This window comes from Fusarium proliferatum (genome assembly GCF_900067095.1).
Source record: "Fusarium proliferatum ET1 genome assembly, contig: FPRO_scaffold005, whole genome shotgun sequence".
Lineage (NCBI taxonomy): Eukaryota > Fungi > Ascomycota > Sordariomycetes > Hypocreales > Nectriaceae > Fusarium > Fusarium proliferatum.
Genome location: NW_022194794.1, coordinates 1012831 through 1034384, shown reverse-complemented (window position 1 = coordinate 1034384; position 21554 = coordinate 1012831). Strand labels below are relative to the sequence as shown.

General features: G+C 51.1%; 8 protein-coding genes across 8 annotated transcripts; 5 read left to right on the top strand and 3 right to left on the bottom strand.

The window, feature by feature from the left end:
* Window positions 1-293: 293 nt before the first annotated feature.
* FPRO_10611 (uncharacterized protein) lies at window positions 294-1336 on the top strand (the record flags this gene model as incomplete). The annotated part of the gene is made up of 3 exons (XM_031231592.1): window positions 294-455; window positions 507-1049; window positions 1112-1336. The coding sequence occupies 3 exons, from the start codon at window positions 294-296 to the stop codon at window positions 1334-1336; spliced, it is 930 nt and encodes a 309-aa protein (XP_031081614.1).
* A 312-nt stretch (window positions 1337-1648) lies between these two features.
* Window positions 1649-5194, bottom strand: FPRO_10610 (uncharacterized protein; the record flags this gene model as incomplete). The annotated part of the gene is made up of 2 exons (XM_031231591.1): window positions 1649-2740; window positions 2789-5194. The coding sequence occupies 2 exons, from the start codon at window positions 5192-5194 to the stop codon at window positions 1649-1651; spliced, it is 3498 nt and encodes a 1165-aa protein (XP_031081613.1).
* A 2877-nt stretch (window positions 5195-8071) lies between these two features.
* On the top strand, window positions 8072-9237 carry FPRO_10609 (uncharacterized protein; the record flags this gene model as incomplete). The annotated part of the gene is made up of 4 exons (XM_031231590.1): window positions 8072-8402; window positions 8458-8728; window positions 8781-8887; window positions 8936-9237. 4 exons carry the CDS (start codon window positions 8072-8074, stop codon window positions 9235-9237), a joined length of 1011 nt encoding a protein of 336 aa, XP_031081612.1.
* A 243-nt stretch (window positions 9238-9480) lies between these two features.
* Window positions 9481-10389, bottom strand: FPRO_10608 (putative tRNA-guanine transglycosylase; the record flags this gene model as incomplete). The annotated part of the gene is made up of 1 exon (XM_031231589.1): window positions 9481-10389. One exon carries the CDS (start codon window positions 10387-10389, stop codon window positions 9481-9483), a length of 909 nt encoding a protein of 302 aa, XP_031081611.1.
* An 816-nt stretch (window positions 10390-11205) lies between these two features.
* Window positions 11206-12639, top strand: FPRO_10607 (uncharacterized protein; the record flags this gene model as incomplete). The annotated part of the gene is made up of 1 exon (XM_031231588.1): window positions 11206-12639. One exon carries the CDS (start codon window positions 11206-11208, stop codon window positions 12637-12639), a length of 1434 nt encoding a protein of 477 aa, XP_031081610.1.
* Window positions 12640-13059: 420 nt separating this feature from the next.
* Window positions 13060-13621, top strand: FPRO_10606 (putative ribosomal protein L17.e, cytosolic; the record flags this gene model as incomplete). Its single annotated transcript, XM_031231587.1, has 3 exons — window positions 13060-13206; window positions 13270-13470; window positions 13526-13621. 3 exons carry the CDS (start codon window positions 13060-13062, stop codon window positions 13619-13621), a joined length of 444 nt encoding a protein of 147 aa, XP_031081609.1.
* A 390-nt stretch (window positions 13622-14011) lies between these two features.
* FPRO_10605 (uncharacterized protein) lies at window positions 14012-14818 on the bottom strand (the record flags this gene model as incomplete). Its single annotated transcript, XM_031231586.1, has 1 exon — window positions 14012-14818. One exon carries the CDS (start codon window positions 14816-14818, stop codon window positions 14012-14014), a length of 807 nt encoding a protein of 268 aa, XP_031081608.1.
* A 1441-nt stretch (window positions 14819-16259) lies between these two features.
* Window positions 16260-20038, top strand: FPRO_10604 (uncharacterized protein; the record flags this gene model as incomplete). Its single annotated transcript, XM_031231585.1, has 3 exons — window positions 16260-18048; window positions 18105-18179; window positions 18228-20038. 3 exons carry the CDS (start codon window positions 16260-16262, stop codon window positions 20036-20038), a joined length of 3675 nt encoding a protein of 1224 aa, XP_031081607.1.
* Between the last annotated feature and the right edge of the window lie 1516 nt (window positions 20039-21554).

The following is a 21554-nucleotide window of genomic DNA, read 5'->3' as shown; positions in this document are numbered from 1 at the left end:
GATGGAGTATTCGTGCATGTGTTGAAAAATAAGCCTATTTGAGTAACCAGAAACTGGGGAATTGTGGAGAATCTGCCCAGCCCCAGCTTCAGCCATGGATTTATCAAAGCAAGTTTGAAGCGTCTTGAAATTGATGAGTCTTTTCTTTAACACTCGTTTACATAGTAACTCCTTGACGATGCTAATCTCAGCTTAAGAAGTATTCTGTGACCTTGAGATTCGTGTTTGTTTTCCTCTGTCTACCTCTTTCTTTTCATCTTCATATCGCAATTTAATACGTAACTCAACATATCATGGCGTTTACATTACACTCACATTCTGGCGAGTTCTGCCCTGGCCATGCCAAAGACCAACTCGAAGATATCGTCAAACATGCCATCTCCGTTGGTTACAAGACCATTGGCTTCACAGAGCACATGCCTCGCTATGATCTACGCGATCTCTATCCCGAAGAGGTTCGTGCCATCATGTAGCTTATCAGTCATACAGTGTCTGACATATCACAGCTCGATAACCCTCAAGCTGCTCTAGAAGCTCTCCCTCCTCGTCATGAAGCATATCTCGTGGAAGCTCAGCGTCTTCAGCGCGAGTATGCCTCACAGATTCACATTCTCATTGGCTTCGAGGCTGAGTTCATCCGCCCAAACTGCGCGGCACACGTTCGCAAACTCGCTGAGCATCCCATTGTTGATTACTTCATCGGCTCGGTGCATTACGTCCACAGCACTCCCATTGACTACAACAAGGAGATGTTTGCCACAGCTCGTGAAGCAAGCAGTCGCAAGACTGAAGAGTCGCTCTATGAGGATTACTACGATCTTCAGTACGACATGCTCAAGGAGTTGCGCCCGCGCGTTGTAGGACACTTTGATCTCGTGCGGTTGATGAGTGAAGATCCAGCCCGGGATGTTCGGCAGTGGAAGGGCGTTTGGGACCGCATTCTGCGAAATCTGGCTCTTGCGAGGGAGCAGGATGGATGGCTTGAGGTTAACAGCGCGGGACTGAGAAAGGGACTCGCTGAACCTTATCCTGGTAGGATAATTGCCGAGGTAAGTTGGCAGCACCATCTCATTATGTGGGATATACCCGAGTAAAAGCTAACTAGTCACAGGAATGGATTAAGTTGGGAGGCAAGTTCACTTTCTGCGATGACAGTCACGGCATTGCACAGGTAGCCACCAACTATGCCCGAACAGTCACTTATCTCGAGAGTCTGGGCGTCAAGGAGGTCTGGTGTCTCAAGAGGACACCTAACTCTGGCGTGGATGGAACAATGAGAGCTACTGTTGAGGAAGTCAGTGTTCCTCTGAGTGCGTTCCGGGAGCATTTCCCATAAAAGACACATATGGTCGGGCTATTGGGTTATAATAGAAAGCCATAAAGTCATAGATTAAACAGGGCTAGAACTATAGAGCAAGACAAGAAGAGGTCCGATCCAGAAGGGAGAGGAATAGGGTATCGCGAAGAAGAAGACTGCATCCAGACATGAGAAGGATATGTTGTAAAGCTCTGATAGAAAAAGAAACACAATGGCAACAAAACTCGGGTATCCTCTTGTATCCTACTCCCCAAAGCAAGTGATGTGAAAGATCTAATAGCACTCGCCATACACTAGAAGAACAAATGTCCAACAGAAGTAGCGTCGTCTTTAATGCTGAGGCGTCTCGGGAATTTCCTCGACAGGATTTGGCCGGGTTGGCTCTGGCTGAACACCCTGCTCCGCGGCTTTGGGCTCACTTGGTCCCTGTCCCGGGCGAGGGGCAAATGGGATACCGGAAGTGTATTGGAAAAGATTGCTCTTCTTGGCCGGGCTAGGTGTCGCGGCAGGCGTTTGCTCAGATGGTGTTGGTACGTTAGGTGGAAGCCACTTCAAAGGCTCGCTCTGAGCAACGGGCTCAGGAGCAGGGCCTTCGGGTTGGTAAGGAACAAAGATATCATCTGCATCCGTGCTAGGGTGTACGGAAACAGAGGGGATGGCAGGAGAACTCAGGGGAGGAGACATCAGCTGAGTGACTTGCGCAGAGGATTCAAAAGCGGGTTGCTCCTGTGAGGGAGACATAATTCTGCTCGACGAGGCAGTGGTAGGTGGTGAAGGGATGCGGGCATTGCCCGGTGCAGGTTGAGTAGGAGAGATATCTTGCGTCTCAACGGAAGCACTGACGGAGGTTTGATCGTGGTTAGTGGCTGGTGATGAGTGTTCAGTACTCGAAGATGCTGCGGCAGGCTTGTATGTGATAGAGGATTCTTTGCCCTTGGCCTTCTCAGCTTCAAGGCGAGCTCGCTCTTTGGCTTCCTTCTGAGACTGGGTGATCAGGTTGATACGAATCTTCTTCATACCAGAGGTGATACTGTCAATATCATCGCCACCCGTGCTAGATGCACCGTCCTTCTTCGAAGCCTTGGCTGGCGACTTGGCTTTCTGTGCAGCTGTGGTAGGTCGCGAAGGGCCAGCGGTGGTAGTAGCTTTCTTGGTACCCCGAGGTGCTCTTGGTGCAGGTTCCTTGCGAGGGGCAGTAGAAGTCCTTGCTTTCTTGACTGGAGGATTGGCGCTGGCAACGGATTTCGTAGTCATGGGTGAGTTGGGCACTGTACGAGCGTGTTCCACCACCTCAGGCCGATCTGCTTCGCCTGGTGATACATCTCTTGTGAGGGATGCCGGGATCTCACTAAGACGGCGACTGGTCCTCCTCACTGCCGGTTCACCACTGTTTGTTCTCGAGGGAACACCGCGCGCAGCCGCCTTTGGAGAAGTTAGCCTTGCTTCATCACATGACAGTTTATAACTAACCTTGTCCGAAGAGATGGGAGCAGCACCCATTGTTCTTCTACGGCTTGTCGGCGCCTTTTCAGTGGTAGACTCGGGAGGGGGCGCTGCCTTGGCTCTCCTCTCACGGAGAGACATTCGCGAGGTTGGACGCGAAGAAGAGGCAGCAGGAGGGTTGGGATCAATGCCCATGATTATTGATTGGCGATCTCGTCTCGCCTTGCTTGCCTCTGCATTCAGTTCCTCAGGCTTACAGCTATCGGTTTGACGAGTAAAAGGAATCAGGAGCTTGCTGAGCTCATGGGCTGCAATGGCCCAAGGAACTTCTGGCGGAGGTGGCGATGGAGGCCTGGTCATAGACGCACCCAAGTTGGACAAACTACGTCGCATCTTGATGGGATCTGAGACCTTAGCCGTTGATGCCTGTGTTGGTGAGAAGTAGGTTGGGAGGGTAGCGCTCTGCGGCTTCTTAGCTGGACCATTTGGAACCTCCATCAAAGCCTCGAGCTCATCCAAATGGGATGGCGACCACCATGATGGGTCGTAAGCATGAACAGAGTCCAATGACGGCTTTTGCTCGAAGCTGTACGACATTTCTCCGGAGAGGGATCCAATCTTCTGTCCCATTTCGACACCAAGTCGGCCAACATTGTCTGGCTCTTGAGCGTAAGTCTGATCTCCAGCAAGTCCACTAAGATGGCTTAAGATACCAGAGCACAAAGCTCGATCGCTATAGCCGCCTTCTAGCACGCTGATTACTCGACCTTCAACGTGAAGTCCTTCTTCAGCTGCCAATTTGACGACATCCTGGGCAATACGGGCATAAAATTCTGTCGGCACGTTGACCTTGTGACGCTGCATTCCTGCGCTCTCCCATTCACTGGCATCAAAGCCAGCAGAGAAGAATATGGCAGCCTTTGGGGGCAAGTTTGATTCTCTCAATCGCTCTGCCTGGTTCCTGAGGTAGTTTCTAACCTTGTCCAAGAGCACAATATACCTGGTCTCGTAGAGTTTCCAGAATTCTTCCTCGGACTTCCATGGCTCCAGATGGACATTCCAAACTGTCTGCCCGTGTGCATTGTCGATACAGATACTGGCGCTTCTAACCTTTTCTTCATCGCCCATTTCACACGGATACGAGTTGATGTCGTGCAAGCTGAAATAGCCAATCGAAGACTTCTTCCATGCTGCCGCATTCTTGGCAGCGTTGTTTCCTCGAGAGTTGTGCTGCCATGTAATGGCTTGAGAGCCATCACCATGGTGAAGATCAAAGTCAATGATAGCCGCATGCGTGAGCCCATGGTTCAGAGCTGCATGCATGATACCAACGTGGACATTATTGACCCAACAGAAGCCCGAAGGATAGGAGGCGGAACAATGATGACCTGGAGGTCGCACGCCAACAAAGGCCCGCTGAGGTCCGGGACCAAAAACAGTGTCGATGGCTTCGCAAACAGCTCCCAGAGCACCCTCCATGGCGTTCAGAGACTCTGAGCAAAGGTAGAGATCACCTTCGTGGAACTTGTCAGCTTTCTCAGCCCCTCTGTTCATCTGTGGTCTCTGCAGCTCCTTCCCCCCCATTGCAAGCTTCGATTCGGCTGCATCGCACATCATTTTGAGCTCTTCCATCCATTTTGTCCCATGCACATTTACTACAGCTGGTGACAGAAGAGAGAGTCTACGTTCTGTCTTCTGTATCCGGAATGGAATGCCATGAATGTCCTCAGCCTCTCTCTTTGGGTGAAGTGGATATTCACCCTCAGAATGTCTTCCACCCAAGCGGACATACGCTGCAGATATACCCAGCACAGCTGCCTTTATTCGTTCCGGGCGTTCGACGATAGTACTGAGAGCGGCACGAGAAGTTCGGGGTCGTGAGAAGCGATGTCCATAGACAGCATCGTTTAGCACTACGATCATCTGGGTTGGGCGAGTGGATTTCGCGCCATGATGCGCCTGCAGCTCGTCGCTCAGATTATCATGTGCAATGGAAATCGCAGTTGGTCGAGGTTTCTCCAGCACAGGAGGAGTAGACGATAGAGGCGATTTGGCCTGAGTTGGTGATATGTGATGCACCACGCTGGAACGTCTCGAAGGAGTCGAACCTGGCCCGATACCGTTAGAGGAGCGCAACGAGTTCATAGACGCCTTTCGTAGTAGTGTAGGTGTGTCCCGAGACGCTTCACGGCTCCGGGACGGGCTACGGGACAGAGCCCGAGCATTTGGTGCAGACGACTGCGACGTGCGACGACCCGATGGACGGAAGGGAGAGGCTGGCTCAGAGGAGAGGCGGGACGGAGCTCGGCCGGGCGAAGTAGAGATAGAGAGTTGATTCAGGGACTGCGTCAAGTCGTCATGTTCGGGCTGTCTGAGATTCCGTGCAGAAGACTGCCGCCGAACCGACAGCGATGGGCGGTTTGGCGAAGCCATGAGGCTGAAGGCGACGGATGAGGAATATCGATAAGACGAAATGGTATGAAACAAAGAGTAGCGTAGCGGGGTTGATCACGGCAGTGGAGGTAAATAAGTTACGGTATGGGGCAAAGACGAGGTAAAGTCAGAGCCAACTGGCCCCTTTGGTCGCCTTTGGAATAGCTCCAATTGCAGGTCCTCCAAATCTAAGTAAGGCTTGTGCTTGGGCTTGAACCTTTTTGTGATCGAGATGTGGATGTCGGTAGGTGACGTCTTTGCCCCCTTGTTCAGGGACCAGATCGCGTCTGGAGTAACGCGTTGGGGTCACGTGGTTGAAGCTTATGACGCTGTTGTGTTTTGGACATTACCGCATTAGGCGTGCTAGTAAATAACAGCGAGCTCCATACCTCCAATTGGAGGGGTTCACGACGTTTATAAGAAATAGAGCAGATAACTGAGCGAGATTGTGTTTTGTTATAGCGACATTAAGGAGAAACTTCTCGGGTCTTTCAACCCACAGCAAAGTCTATCGTGAGCGGAATACGTACATACAAACTGACCAGATTGAAGAGACAGGCAGGTATCCGTAGTTACGGTAACAGCTCATCAACCCCTGAATATTTGTCGCACAGGAGAGCAGCAAACTTGTCGAATTCCGACTGCTGTGCGCTCTCTGACTATAAGATCCCACTAAGGGTTATATGACATTATCTCGTCTAGAATAATAATACGATCTATATAATATATAGTGATTCACATATTGCAGATGTCAAAGTTTCATACTCCGTAGTAGCAGCGCGTACCCAGGACTTATATCCGTGTGTACCCCCTAGATTGTTGGTTTCTGTTCTGAAGGCATGTGCTTAGACTGTTGGTTCGGAAGCTCTGAGGGATCAGATAAATTAAAGTCAGCGATAAATTACCTACCAGATCTTGATCGAAGCTAATCAACATGCTTGATTACCAGCTGAATGTCCAACAAACAAAGGGCTGACCATTCATCCCTAATATTTGGAGCCAACGGCCTAATGATACGAGATCAAATGGTTGCCAATGACACAATCTCACAGACACCATTAAATGGATAGCACTTTGCCGTTGTGTCGGCCAAGTCTAGAATCACGGCTGTAGAGATCATGTATGTATGCACTCAAGCCCAAGCCCAGACAGAGTGACATGGATGCGTTGACCCAAGCTCAACTGAGTAACCTGGGCGAGCAAGAAACGAAACGTTGAACTCACCGCTAACAAAGACAGCGAGTTTTCTCCAGTCACGGAAATTCATTTCTTCTTCAATCAAGGTCCCTCGTGTCTCGTGGCCCTCGACAACTGGACCCCTCACATTTAAAATGAACCCCAGCCCCAATCGCCCCATGTTGCCGAGACATTTCTGGCCCACTATCGACGGTCCTGTCTCTTTCGCTAGGCTGACTTTGTTTCCGCTTGGTCGGGCGTTTTGAAGGATGCGCTACTACACACGCTGGGATGAAAGCCGCTGTCTGTCTGTTCTCATCCCAACTTGCAGACGTTCAAACGATATGGAGGACTGAGATGCCGACAACTCCGATTAGGCTTCAATAGATTGAATTGAGAGTGAGTGATATGCTGCAAGCAACCACCTCTGCTCTAAAAATGAGCTCCGAGTATCCATACTACCTCCTTGTTAGTGGTCAGCAACAAAATGAGCTTTAAAATAAACTTCCCGTTATGACTAAATGGTTAAATACATACATAAGGTAGGTAGTTAGTGCCTTGCATCACAAACAGGGCTGAGCGATTTACTAGGTCATGTCTATCCATACCAGCTTTCAGGCCGAGGAATTTCTTTGCTGGATCTATGACATAGGCTGGTATGAAAGCTGAAGGAAGCTTTGAATCTGGATCAAGGCTGACCTTGGAATGCTCTCCTCGGATCAAGCCACTGAGTAGTAGTTCGTACTCATCGATATTTGATGCTAATTATGCAGCCATAATCTGCCCACCGGCAGGGGCGTACACCCTTCAGGCTCTACATCCAACAATGTGCTCACAAAAACGCCAAAAGATGCTGTGCGATGCGGGCCCCTTACACTTCTCTGTTTCTGCGAGGAGACACAGCATTAGCAAATTGATACCCTTGATTTTGCCAAGCCTATGGATTCAACACATTGTTTACGTCTGCCCAGACAATACGAGCGGAAAACGGCATCGCAATCTCTCCCAGACTCTCATCGTCCTGACATTCAACGTCCTTGGGTGGACGAGCTGGGGTCCTTTTGCTGGGGCCACCTGAAGCCCTTGCAAAGCCTTGTCGACTTTATCTGGGCTAGCTCAGAGGACATCTCAACCCGAGTGGCTTTTTCCTCCACTCCTCTTTCGTGAATCGTCCCCAGTTGCAGGGCACCCCTGGTCTGCCTCCAGCGTCCGTCCCGTTGCGACTCTGCGTCTAAGAGGCGACGGACGTTGACCACCAAATTTCTGCGTGCAATTCAGAGAGATCCTGCTAATCACATCTCAGCCGCACCATGGCGCCCTTGCTAATTGGTCGTCTTGGCCCCAGAACACCTGGAGACTCTGCCTCGTGGCTGCGTGAAGCCCGGAGCTAGCTCATCACCCTGTCCGCAAGCTTCCTAGCGTCCTGTGTGTCCAGAGTCTGTGTTTGTCAATGGAGCGAGGCGATGAGCCGACCCTGGAAAGGAAAAGGGAAGCTCTGTTCAGCTCAGGTCGGCGTCGTGAATAAATGCCCGACCGTCGGCCCTCCATCCCCGAGGATTGCTTTTTGAAGGAATTGCTGCTTTTCGCTCATATTCATCTGTAGGAGTGACTGTCTTGCCCTGGACCTGACATCGACCCCTAACATTGTGTCAAGACATTCGACTTTCACCAGTTTCATATCTCGATTATCCAATCCTCACAATGAAGGGTGCTGTTCTCTCCGTCCTGGCCAGCGGCGCCGCTGCTCAGATCACATCGATGCCTTTTGCTGCCCTCGGTTTGGGTCCCCATGTCTTCCAGAACAACGCCATCAACCCTACCGACCCCGAATACTCGACCTGCCAGCAAGCTGTAGGAATTGTCCAGGACTGTGTTTCTTCTGTTGGTGGTCTCGACGCTGCTGCGACTGCTGATCCTTCAGCCCTCGTTGCTTGCGCATGCTGTGATGGAAGCAGTAACGCTGCTCCTCTTTACTCTGTCTGCTCCAACTACCTCGAGGATGAGGCTCCTGAGAACACCTCTCAATACGAAGGTGAGTCTTCCTTCTGGTCATGAGAACAAGGAAATGTGCTAACAAGCTGTTTTAGCTTATGGCACTCTGTACAGCGCTTGCAGATTGAACGCCAAATGTACCGGTGGCTCTGGTGGTTCTGGCGGTTCTGGTGGTTCTGCCAGCGGTAGCCGTCCTACAGCAACTTCAGATGATGAAGATCTCTCCACCATTACTTCCGCTACCAGCCCTGCTGAGCAGACATACGCTGCAGCCTGTTTGTACATGCTCGATATCTTCACTTCATGCACAGCTGAGGATCGCCAGTTTACTGAGCTTCCTCCCAGAGAGCAGGCCGAGTGCTACTGGTAAGTTATTCACTTAAACAGCTGAAAATGACACAGACTAACGTTTTACAAGCTGCCGTGGCTCTGGCTCCCGCCGAACCTGGACCGATGAGCTCGACAAGTATGCTTCCACTTGCGCTGACTGGGCCCGAACTGGCGAGCCCAAGACAGCCTACTCTGGTATGTGTCTCTTTGAAACAATCTGAGCTTGGACTAACCCGATAATAGTCGCCAAGAACCTTGCTACTTTCTGCGACCGCTTCGACGACGTTTGCTCCCCCTCTGTTACCCGCACTCAAGACTCTGGGTCCAGCGAGACCGACGAGGCCAACACCACCGAGGACTCCGGCTCTCGCCAGACTGGAGCCTCTGGCGACGATGCCTCCACTAGCGAGCAGAACAATGAACCCGTCACAGTCACAGTTCCTGCTCAGCCTTCCAGCACCGACAGCGGTAACAGTGCTTCTTCCGCCCGTGTCGGCTTCGGCGCTGTCCTCGCTGCCGTTGCTGCTCTGGCTATTGCTCTGTAAGGGCGCTTATGATGATTAAACCGAGAATCGATGAAGCTTATTCTCGAGTTCTCGGTTCCGACAAGACGTGGTGGATCTAACGACTTATCCGGGTTATTTAATGAAGTGCTGTAGGGAAACTCATGAACAATGCGCAGTCTTATCAGGATATCCTTGGCATTTGAAGCGCCTTCGTATATAGAATCATATTCATTATTCATAATTCACTTTTTAACCAACGCCTCTTGATTGCTGTGCATGCTTCTATTCCGTTGTCAAATCGATGTTGACCCCCTTCAATGCTCCAACTGCCCATTCGGGATACTCTGTTTTATCCGCATAAAGCCAAGCGAAGAACTGTCGCACGAATGTAGGGAATCGATCCTCCATAATGGCCTCCCTGATTTGTCGCATAAGGTTCAATTGATAGTAGACATTGTGAATGGTCAGCAGGTGCGCCGCTACCGTCTCTTTTGAGGCGTTGTGGTGGACAAATGCTCGAGTGACACCCATTCCTCCATCAGCGGTTGGCTTGCAGACCATGCAGTTGCAACCCTCCTCGACAGGCCCGAAATCAGTAGCGTATTTCTTGTTACGGATGTTCAAGACGCCATGTTTTGTGACTGCATTGCCAAATCGGGCTGTTCTTGTTGGCCACACACAATCGAACATGTCGGCTCCTAGCGCAACGCTCACCACCAGATCTTCAGGGTAACCAATGCCCATGACGTATCGCGGCTTCAGGTCAGGGAGCAGTTCTGTGCAAGCTGCTACAACTCTGCAATAATCAGCCTTGGCCTCACCACCACTCAGCCCACCAATGGCAATGCCCGGGGTATCGCGAGCCAACATCTCGCGGCAGCATTCTCGTCGCATGTCGAGATCGAGACCTCCCTGAATGATGCAGAAGAGATTCTGGGACTCTGGTTTCTTGTGAGCTGCAATGCATCGATCTAACCACCGCACACTTCGCTCCATGGCCTCGCGCATACGTGCTTTGTCAGGCGAAGTTGTGACAAGGACATCGTCCAGTTGCATCATAATGTCGCTGCCGATGCTGTTTTGCAGTGACATGGAATGCTCAGGTGTGAGTAACATGGGTGTTCCATCATGCGGGCTGAGAAATTCGACACCTTTCTCAGTAATAGTTGCAAGCTTTAACAAACTGACCATTTGGAATCTAGAAGTTAACGTTAGCCTGGGATTTCTCACCCTCGTAGAGGAAAACTTGCCCTCCACTGTCAGTCAGAATGTTGTGGTTCCATCCTTGAAGCTTATGCGCTCCGCCTATCGCATCTAAGACCTCTTGTCCTGGTTTCAAGCCGAGGTGATAGGTGTTGTTTAAACATAAACGGCAACCAGTCTCTTCAAGCTGTTCAGGGGTGATGCCCTTTAGAGACGCTTGAGTTGCAACAGGCATGAACATGGGAAGTTGTACGATGCCATGAGGAAGAGTCAATATTGATGCCCGAGCTCTTGTTGTCTACGTTGAAATATGTGAATTAGTCTTAGACCCCTCGACCCTGGCTTCAACAGCTAAGTGAAGCTATCACCACTGTGAGACTCACGGAGCATTTTGCGACAAGCTCGTGCGTCAAGGCAGGTGACTTGTAAATGTTTGATGACGACGCCATTCTCTTGATAGCTTGCATCTGCTTTAGCCCAGATGTGCCACAATAGAAGAAGAGAAATAATAAAATGCTCCTCTGCTCTTCGTCGTGTTAGTCGCTTGACTGGGTTTTCAATAAAATGGGAAGTTGTATCAATGAGAGACAGGGTTTCAGTGGGGCTCAGCACTGTCAGACGAAGAGCGAAGCGCTGGGCTGATTGGCCAATGATGCACCGTCCGGGCCATTATCGGTAGATCCCGCCCAAGCTTCAACCTCCAGCGAATTTTCGTCGACTTCAGCTATACGTCCAGGTACTGCTCGTCACGAAGATACCAGAAGGGCAAGCCAATTGAGCTCGCCAAACGGTCTCCGAGTCGAAATGAGCTCTCGCGCTGTTTCGCCCGGAGGGGCATTGTTGAGATCTTCTCGATTATTCTCCCTCCCAAAGCCGTTACCTGAGCCTCAGTCGACAAACTTGCACATTGGCGATCACAAGTCTCCCACGATGACACGACAATACCCGCAGCACCAGTCCATTACATCCCCTCTTTCGTCCCGGGAAAAGGGTGACTGGGGTTTTAAGCGACCATTTCCTCTCAAGTCCACCTTAACGAGCTCAACACCCTTGATCCGAGTCAATGAGGTCGATTCTATCGAGAGTGTCACTGATTTCGCCTCTGCTGCCGACCATACTCTTTCTCTTGAGAAGTTCCAGGAAATGCGAATTCCCCTTTCGATCCCCAAAGGAAACGAGAGAAGCGGCATATCTGTGAGGAATGATGCTTGGCGAAAATCCGTATTTGAGGAGGACCTCGATTTTACCGAGTATCGTCAAGGACGAGTTGATGATAAGCGATGGAAGTTTAGAGGACCATGGCTGGCTAGGATGACTGAGGGTGCTTTTATCGGATATCTTAACAAAAAAGTACGACCTAAGCGAGCTGAGTTCAGACAGCTGCTCAAAACGAGACTTGCTGAGTCTCTTAACTCCAAACGAGCCACGGCTGCCATGGAACAGGGCAAGACTGCGCCAGACCGAATCCGGGCTAAAGACATCACTGAGGATCAGTTTACAGACTATGTGCGCTCTCTGCGAAGTGATCGTGCTACACTCTATGGCCTGGTCTCCAAGTTCCTTGACCTTGCTCCTCTTGGCCAGCCTGTTGGCATTATCCAGACCTTCCTCGCCGCTGGAGACAATGCGGCTGCTGAGAGCCCTTACGGAAAGTCTGGACCTCCTCCTAGCCATCCTTCTGCTGGCATTAGTTATCTGAGAACAAACTCCTACATGGAGAACCACCCTGTCTATGGACCTCAGAAACAACGCACTCCCGTGCTCTCTCGAGTAGTTTACCCCAGGCAAGGCCCCTCACCTGCCAAACTTGGTGTTGGCGGTTTCGTGGCCGACTCACCCCCAGGAGACAACGAGTTCAATACCAGAGACTCCCGTCAAAGGGTTTCGCAGAACAAGAAGATGCTCACTGGCATTACACACCTTGACACAACAACCTTTGGTGGTGCCAAGGCATATGTTAGCCCCGAGACTGCAACAGTCGACCCTAGTGGAAAGGTCGTGCTGCAACTCCGAGAGGCTAACACCGAGGCCCAACTTGTTGCTAGAGAAGCTCAGGGCCGTGCTAAAGTGTACAATGCGACAAAGCAAACACTCAAGAAAACGAGTGAAGAAGCTGATCCTTGGCGAGCCGAGCGTGTCGCTAATGAGCTTATTGGTGATGGGACTGCTTCTACTCCCGAAGAGGATGCTGTGAGCAGCTCCAAGAACTACGGCCTTGATAACGACAACAAGCAATAAAGTGCATGGGTTATGGATGAGGGCTGAGGCGATGTATATCAATGTCATTTAAACCTCTCTGATATCTAGAGAAAATATGTACCAAACAACTGTACAAATAGAATTGAAGCAATTACCCAAGTTACATCTGTCGATCTGTCATGAAGACCTGCACATTCAAACATATTATGAAAAAGGATGCAAGCTTGCATAAATGCATAACATTCTGGACCAATAATGTAGCAGATTGATTCTAAGGTCTAGGTATTAGCTAAGCGGGAATGGTTCGCTACACACACACGTGATCTTGTTTAGGGTTAGAAATTCGAGGAAGGAGCGACCCACCCACTCAACACCAAAATTCTAGCTGTAGCGGAAATCTCACACCAGCGACTTTCTTCAAACCTATCGCCCAACGTCCAACAGTCCAATACCGCCAAAATGGGTCGCGTTCGCACCAAGACTGTCAAGAAGTCCGCCAAGGTCATCATTGAGCGTTACTACCCCAAGCTCACCCTGGACTTCGAGACCAACAAGCGTATCTGTGATGAGATCGCTATCATTGCTTCCAAGCGCCTCCGCAACAAGGTTAGAAATACCGGCTCGACGAAAAACAACGAAGGGCAGCAACTGATTCAGGATTTTTAATAGATTGCCGGCTACACTACCCACTTGATGAAGCGAATTCAGCGTGGACCCGTCCGCGGTATCTCCTTCAAGCTTCAGGAGGAGGAGCGTGAGCGCAAGGATCAGTACGTTCCTGAGGTCTCTGCTCTGGACTTCACCCAGAACTCCGAGAGCGGCCAGCTCGACGTCGATGGCGAGACCAAGGATCTCCTCAAGCACCTTGGCGTATGTGCCCTTCCGATGTTGAACAAAATGGACAAGATGTTAACAATCAATGTAGTTCGAGTCTATTCCCGTCAACGTCATCCCCGTCACTCAGCAGCAGGTTCCCGAGCGTGGTGGACGACGATATGGCGACCGCCCTCGCCGCGACTAAAAAATTGGTATTTGGGATTATTATGATGGGTGTCTGGCATTTACAGGGTTTTACTACTTGGCGTCTTAGGACAGTGAGTGCATAGGTCTCAAAGAAAGATCTTTCGACCCCCCAAGGTGTCGCTGATTCTCTGGATGTCTCCAGAGATGACGCTTGATCGCCAATTACTCTCCTCGCTTCTGTGAATATGACCTTGTCCAAGGCCAGTTCGCACGTTTCAGGAACTGAGCCAAGGGACTGTGATGTTGTTGTCTACATCGATGCGACCAGTATCTAGTAGTGTCATGATGGGGTATCTTCCTATCCTTATTATGGCCCTGCTTATGATACAAAAATCGCCCAACGCCTATCCTACGAATAAAGGCTACACACAACTAAAACATGGCTTCATCAATCTTTCTTCTTATCCTCCAAGTTGAGTTTTGTTCTGTAGCCCTCAACGAGTAAATGTTCGTCATCGTAGACTTCTGGTTTGTCAGGCGCAGCGGATGGCGCTTTAGGATCATTCTCCTTCAGTGTGATATTCATCTTCTTGCTCTTGCTTTGCGATGCATCTGGTTCACCCCGCTCAAGAGCAAGGGCGGCCTCATCTCGAGCTGCTTGTCTTTGCTCTTCGAGCTTAAGCTGACCAAGCTCGCGGGCAGCTCTGTCAACCTCCGTTTCCTTCGATTTGTCCTCGTCGAGTAAGTCGATCTCAATATCTGGGATACCTGCCCGCTCCCAGGCAGCTGTCTCGTTAAGCTGCACCTTGACATAAAGAGCGCGACGAGCGCACTGGTTGGAGCACCATTTTTCTAGGTCCTCACGCTTCATGATATTCCCGTTGGAAATCTTCCATTGACCGCCCGGACCCGTATTCCTTCGTGGTCGCGAGCAGAGGGTGTAACCGCAAAGCTCGTTCACATTGCGCTCGATTACGAGGTCGTCGTAGTCTGAAGGTTGGAAGAGTCGCACATGAGCCTTGAAGTCGGCGACATCAGATGGAGAAGGATTAGAGGCGTTGTAAGGTTGTTCGCGGACGAGAGGATATTCGGAGAGGAGGACCAAGCTATCGAGTATTTCTGCTTCCAAGTCTTTACGATGCTGGATGATCTTGGCATGCTCTATGGCGATTTCTCGGGGGTCGGCATTTCGTTCTTTGATAGACTTGGGCTTCTTGAGAATACCCTTTGGGGGTTGTTTGGATGTTGAGGCCATAATTAATGAGTATTATGGTCTTGAGAAAAGGCAACTCGAATTTGGAGCTCAGAAAGATCCAGAAATGACCCTGTGCCCCGCAACCGCTGCGTCTCTAGGGGAGGAAAGAAAACTCAGGACCTTGACCCTAAACGATAAAATTATTAAGGTAATTCTAGCCTAAATTTAAGGGACTTTTTACTAAGTTTATTTTAACACCTTCTTTTTAAGTCCTAAGTTTTCTTGCTCCCCGAGGGGCTTCTGTTTAGCAAGTGGCAATCCACTGAAGGAGGGGAGACTGACTGACTGCCAGAACAATTGGACCCTATCAGCTGATGACAAAATAATGAATGTAGGTAGGTTAGTGCTGAAAGTAGCCTGGTGGTGAATGTTTTAATGGCGGCCTCGGGACATTGAAAAGTCCAATCAACCAATCAAACAAGAATCGAGTCTCCATCATGGATCCCTATGATGATGCACTGTAGCACAAACAAAGAGCAGTCATCAGTCACTTTTTTCATCTGGTTACATTTATATAACAGAAACGGCATAAGCAATGGTTCCAAAGTATGACAGGCCAGTGTTTATTCATCATCATGCTTGATACAACGCATGGACAATTAGCTAGTTTGTTTTAGAAGCCCAGCCAGTGTTTCTACTAGCTACCCCATGTTGTCATGCCTTGAGCACTCGTTTCGGACTCTTCGGCCATAGTAAGAGATAACTAACGTACGACGCCGCGAATTAAAGATAAAGCTCAATGCGAAGCCAATGCGCCCAAAATCAACTCGTGATTGCTTCCCCAATTTTGTAGGCTCTGCTGCCTGTCTTACATCACTACCATTCACTCCCTAAAGAAACGTAAGTCTTATCGTGATAGTCATGACCGACCATCATCGGAACTAGGCATCAACCGACTATAACTGAACTGGAAACTTCCCTACCAGCTAAACTGGAAGTACCATCATCCACGCGCCTAACACGTTTAGCCGTGAGATGGACGGAGTGACGGGCTCATAGCGCTGACGTCGACAAACGCCCCAGCTCCAGGCCTATGCTCCGCTAAACACCACCCTCCTCCTTGCAACCACCATCTCATCTCTCTCTCATGCTTTTCCTCTTGAGGATCCGAGCATTCATTCCCACTTAATACTTCCTATCGCATATTAAAAACCGAGCAATCGCCTTCCTACATAGACTGCGCCTTCAAGCAACTCATCGCTATATCCTCCCCCGCCTCACTTGATCCCGCTGACGACGCCCCCCTGTCGTGCCCCACATTCAATCAAGCGAGCAAGCAAGCAAGCAAGCAAAGCTGTTGACCTACTAGCCTACGACTACCTAATCCACGTACTATAACCTTGTTGCTCCATACAGCCACACACCCAGAGAAGCTTTGATCCCAGCCTCGGGCAGCCTTTGTCCTGCAAGAGAGCTTCCAGAGGATCAATCACCAGCAAAAATGGCCGCGCCATTCAGAGTCAAGGCCATTTACGAGTACTCATCGCCTCATGAGGACGACCTCAACTTTAGTATCGGCCAGGTCATCACTGTTACTGATGAGGAGGACGCCGACTGGTATGGCGGGGAATATGTCGACGACCACGGCGTGAAGCAAGAGGGTATTTTCCCTCGAAACTTTGTCGAGAAGTTTGAGCCTACTGCACCTCCTCGTCCAGCTCGAACCCGTACTAAGAAAGAGCCCGAACCTGCTCAACCCGCCGACGATATCGCTTCTCCCCCACCGCCACCTGTTCAACAAGAGGCTCCTTCAATCCCCGCGCCCGAACCTGAGCCCGAGATCGAAGAAGCCCATGAACCCATACATAAGCAGTCGGCTCCCGAACCGGCTACCCCGGCCATCCCGGAGCCTGTTACTTCAAAGCCCGCCGAACCCGTTCAGGCTACAGCTCCCCCGCCTGTTGCAGTTCCTAAACCCGAGCCTCCAGCCCCCGCTCCTCAAGCTCCGGCTGCCGCTTCGCCAAAGCCCAAGCCCTCCGGGCCTCCCCCCAAGGCAGAGAAGCCTCCTGCTAGCTCGTTCAAGGATCGCATTGCGGCGTTTAACAAGCCCGCAGCGCCTCCTGTTGCGCCCTTTAAGCCAAGTGGCCTGGCTGGCTCCGGTACAGGTTTTATAAAGAAGCCGTTTGTGGCTCCTCCTCCCAGTCGCAATGCTTTCATACCTCCACCGCAGCAGACCCCAACCGCCAAGGTGTACCGGCGCGACGAGGATCCTGAAATCAAGGAGCGGGAGGCAGAAACCCAAGGACAGGCCGAGAGGGCCGGACTTGTGCCAAGTGAAGGTCAGGGTGGCGAAGATGAAGATCAACCTAAGCCTACAAGTTTAAAGGAGCGCATTGCACTGCTTCAGAAGCAGCAGCAGGAGCAAGCGGCACGACATGCCGATCTTGCTGCCAAGAAGGAGAAACCGAAAAAGCCTCAGAAGAAGCGCGAGAGTGTTGGGCATATTGATACTCCGGTGGAGGCGGAGGCTTCACCTCAAGAGCCTCATGCTCCTCTCGAGCGCAGAGACACACAGGATACTGAGGTCAGAACATCTATGGACGAGCCACGACAAAATCGCATGCCTCCACCTCCACGCCGTAGGTCTTCCAAGGGACCTGCAGTGGAACCTGTCCACGATGGTAATGAGGCGGATATGTCTGGCGCGGGTGACACAACCGAAGGCAATGATGACTTAGCGGAGCGGGATGATAGTGATGGTGTGGCTAGGAACGCACCACGAGCACCTGCATTGCCTATACACGCGGGTCCTCCCCCTGAGGCACCAACATCAAGGCAGGAGGATAGCGAGGAAGCGGACGAGGAAGAGGAAGAGGAGGAGGAAATGGATCCTGAAGTCAGGCGTAAAGAGGAGTTACGGGCGAGAATGGCCAAGATGAGTGGTGGTATGGGTTTCCATGGCATGTTTGGTGCCCCTATGCCAGCGCCAGCGCCGCCTCCCAAAAAAAAGAAGGCCCCAAAGCCAGAGCGAACATCGATCGACGAAACTGTCGAGGAGGCATCGCCAACCAGCCATGCTGCACCACCTGTTCCCACTATGATGGCTTTGCCTGGATTTGGCGGTTCAAGTAAACCTGAGGAGCCATCCCGTCCTGAGGAACATGAACCAGCTGCCCGAGCGCCACCACCTCCTGTGCCGTCTCAGCCGCCCCGAGTTCCAGAGCATGCAGAGATGGCAGAGGAGGAAGCAGAGGGTGACATTACTCCCGCTCCTCACACTGCACCTACGGGTATGTCCCATCAGATATCAAGATCTTCCCTAGTTTGGATGCTAACCGTCACACAGTTCCTCCTCGAGATCCAGCAGGCCCTCCTCCTATTCCCGGTAGTCGAGGAGTACCCCCTCCTGTGCCATCTGAATGTAAGTTAACGCCCGTTCGAAGAAAATCGTAATTCTCATTAGTTTCAGCTCGGCCTCCTCCTCCCGCACCTCCCGCCGATGTGAAGTCTCAGTCCGAAGGATCTCAGTCGGGCGATGAGCTCTCTGGTGGCCGTGATAGCGATCGAGAAGGCCCTGTAGCTGCCGCAAGGTCTCCTCCTATGGCACCGCCGCCAATTCAACCCCCTCACTTGCCTGCGAGATCGCCACCACTGTCCCCTACCCGCGAGGAGTTCAGCCCTACATCTCCTAAATCCAATGCTAGCAATAGATTAAGTCGACTGCCGCCACCTATTCCAGGGTCTGCACCAGCTCTACCAGCGCAGAGTCGGCCGCCTCCCCCGCCTCCACCAGGTGGTCTTCGTCGACAGTCCACCCAAGACTCTCATGCACAGCATACCAGGGGACCTCCTCAGGCTGGCGAAGAAGAAGCTGAGGAACTTACCGAGTATGAGGGTGATTACGATACGGATATTGCTTCTTCAGCCCCCCATAAAGACGCTCTGAAGTCACACGCCCGTGAATCAAGCCTTGAAGATAACAGTATTCTATCGCCAGTCTCAGATGCTCCTCCTAAACTACCACCCCCTATTCCCACAGGCACGGCCCCCAGAGCTGTTCCACCGCCTGTCCCTTCGCAGCCGCCTCCTGAGAATATGCGGCAATCAATTGATACACCTCGCGCTGCTCCTCCACCGCCTCCACCTACGGATAACAAGCGACAGTCTATTGACGTGCCACGCGCGGCACCTCCCCCTCCCCCTCCTGCAGGTCTACTTCCTCCTCAGCCGCCTCAGTCGCCTCGCCTGGAAGAAGACTATGATCCCTACAATTATTCAGCACCTCCTGGAGGACATGGTTACGCCCCCAGAACGCCCAAGATTGAAGAGGAGGGTATCTTCCCCCAATCGCCATCTGTTACTTCTCCTTTAGATCGAAGACCTCCACCCCCTCCAGGTGTGCCAGCAGGTCGTACTTCAGGGCGACAATCTTTAGACATTTCGAGGGCTGCTGCCGGAAACAGACGATCTATGGATGTCCACCGACCATCAATGTCGATGGAGTCAGGTTTTATTGCGAATGACTTGGACCTGGCTATCCAGAGTGGCTGGTGGAAGCAATCTAACCAAGTACCTCCCGTTCTCCAGGGGCGTAAAGATATTTACTTTGAGGCCGAAGAGTCGACATCTACCAATGGCGGCCAACAAACGACGATAACTCGCGAAATCTTTATCTTATATCAAGACTACTCACAAACCTTCTTGACAATTCGATACGACCCTTACGATGCATCAGATGTTCAACTTGAGCAACGCCACGAGCCCCCGCCGCGTCCCCTCCGCCAGGATCAGATGGAAGAGTTTTATGAGCGATTTGGTCGCCACATCTCGACGGCTGTAGCTGCCAAGAAAGACTCTGTTGTCGCGGACGGCACTCCTCAAGGTCTCGTTCTAGAACTTCTCAAGCCTTATAAGGATGCTCTTCCTCCTGTTGGCACTCGTGCCTACGGTGCCCTTGTCTATTCAAACATGGCCAATGCATCAACTCAACAGAACGACGTGATTCGTGCTGGCGACATCATTACAATCCGCAACGCCAAGTTTCAAGGCAAGCATGGTCCTATGCACGCGAAGTATTCTGCCGAGGTGGGCAAACCGGACCACGTCGCTGTAGTATCTGAGTGGGATGGCACCAAGAAGAAGGTACGCGCATGGGAGCAAGGTCGTGAGAGCAAGAAGGTCAAGGTAGAGAGCTTCAAGCTTGATGACCTTCGTAGTGGAGAGGTCAAGATCTGGCGCGTCATGCCGCGGAGCTGGGTTGGCTGGAACAGCCAGTCCTAGTGCAGCTGTGGATGGCGTAGCGAGGGCGATGGCTATCTCTAGGAAAAGATGTCCACGATGATGATGACGACGAATAATAGGATGAGTTCAAGACTGGTAGCTGGGCCGTGGCTGTATCCTCAGGCGTTGAATGGTGGGTTCAGGATTCGAGAGCGTTACAGGAGGAGAAGGAAATGATGCGCAGCGAGGTGTGTGCTCAGATAAGAAACTGTAGGACATGAGTGGAACATGAGAGATTTAGTTAGTTGTAAAGCAGTTCGATTCAGTAGGCTATGTTAGGTATCGACCAATGCGTCTTATCCTGTGCCACCTCTCAGATTCACTTTCAGCATCTCACACATTGAGAATCCCATGATGGTCTCTGTTAAACAAAGTCTCGCATGAATCCGAGACATCATCTATTTCAGGCACGGCCCGGCCGTCGATGCAGCGGTTCCACGGCCACGTTTCTATCTCTGACCGGCTACAACTGAGGCCTTGGAGAGTTACATTGTATAAGCGCAAGGAAGCACGGTGTCCTTCGTTACTTCGATCGGCAAGACCTTCATATGGCGGAGAATTGAGCATCAAATCATATCTTGGATGACAGTTTGACAGGTGGATGGTATTGCAAAAGCGCATGGCATGCTACCTAAAAGGGTACATAATTCGCATGGGACAGTATCAAAAAAAAAAGATGATGGTGGACACGAGGTCTTGGAGCTTCGAGATTTGAAGTTTGTGTAAGCAGGAAGAATACGAGTGAACTCATCAGATTCCGTGACCATGGGTGGAGTGATAGGAGGATCTGTTCGTCAGGTCACCCCTTAATAGCATCGGGAAGTGTAGGGAAAAAGATTTCATAATGACTAGCAAGATACCTTGCGCACGGGGATAGGATAGCTTAACTTAATGCCTGATGAATAATGCTCAACTTGGATCGCGTGGTCACGGCGGCAGGCAAAGGATGGACATGGCCCACGTTGAAACGCACAGGACAACTTGTACACAAAATCTCGCGTATCAGTGACCTACACTCATGATTCAACAAATAGCTGATTCCCATCAAGTTGTTAGGCACAATGCGCAGATGCATGGGAAGAGGCGGCAGAAAAGGTGCAGGGTCCGAAGGTCCGGCTGTCGTCCATTCGGAACTGAGCCAAATCATCCATGCATCGACTGTTCTCGCCTCGAGGGGACTTCTTGTTCATTGTGCAGGAGCCTGATAGTGGCATATTCCACCGACGGGCCGGTACCTCCATCTCCAACACGTGAATATGAAGAGAAGCGCGGGGAAAACAGCCGTACGTTCAGGCGGAAAGTGAGGCGTCAGATGTTTCTCAGCCTGAACTTAGGGTATGTGGCTACGCTCGGTTATCATGGTCGAGGTGCTGTTGGCGGCTATCGATTCTGAGGCCAGACTCTATATGCCTCTAAGCTTCACTCCAAGCCTTCGTTATGAGCCCAATCAACTCAGGGCCATGATGTTTTCAACTTCTGGATTGAGTAACTGCATCTCGAAAGTTACAGTACGTCG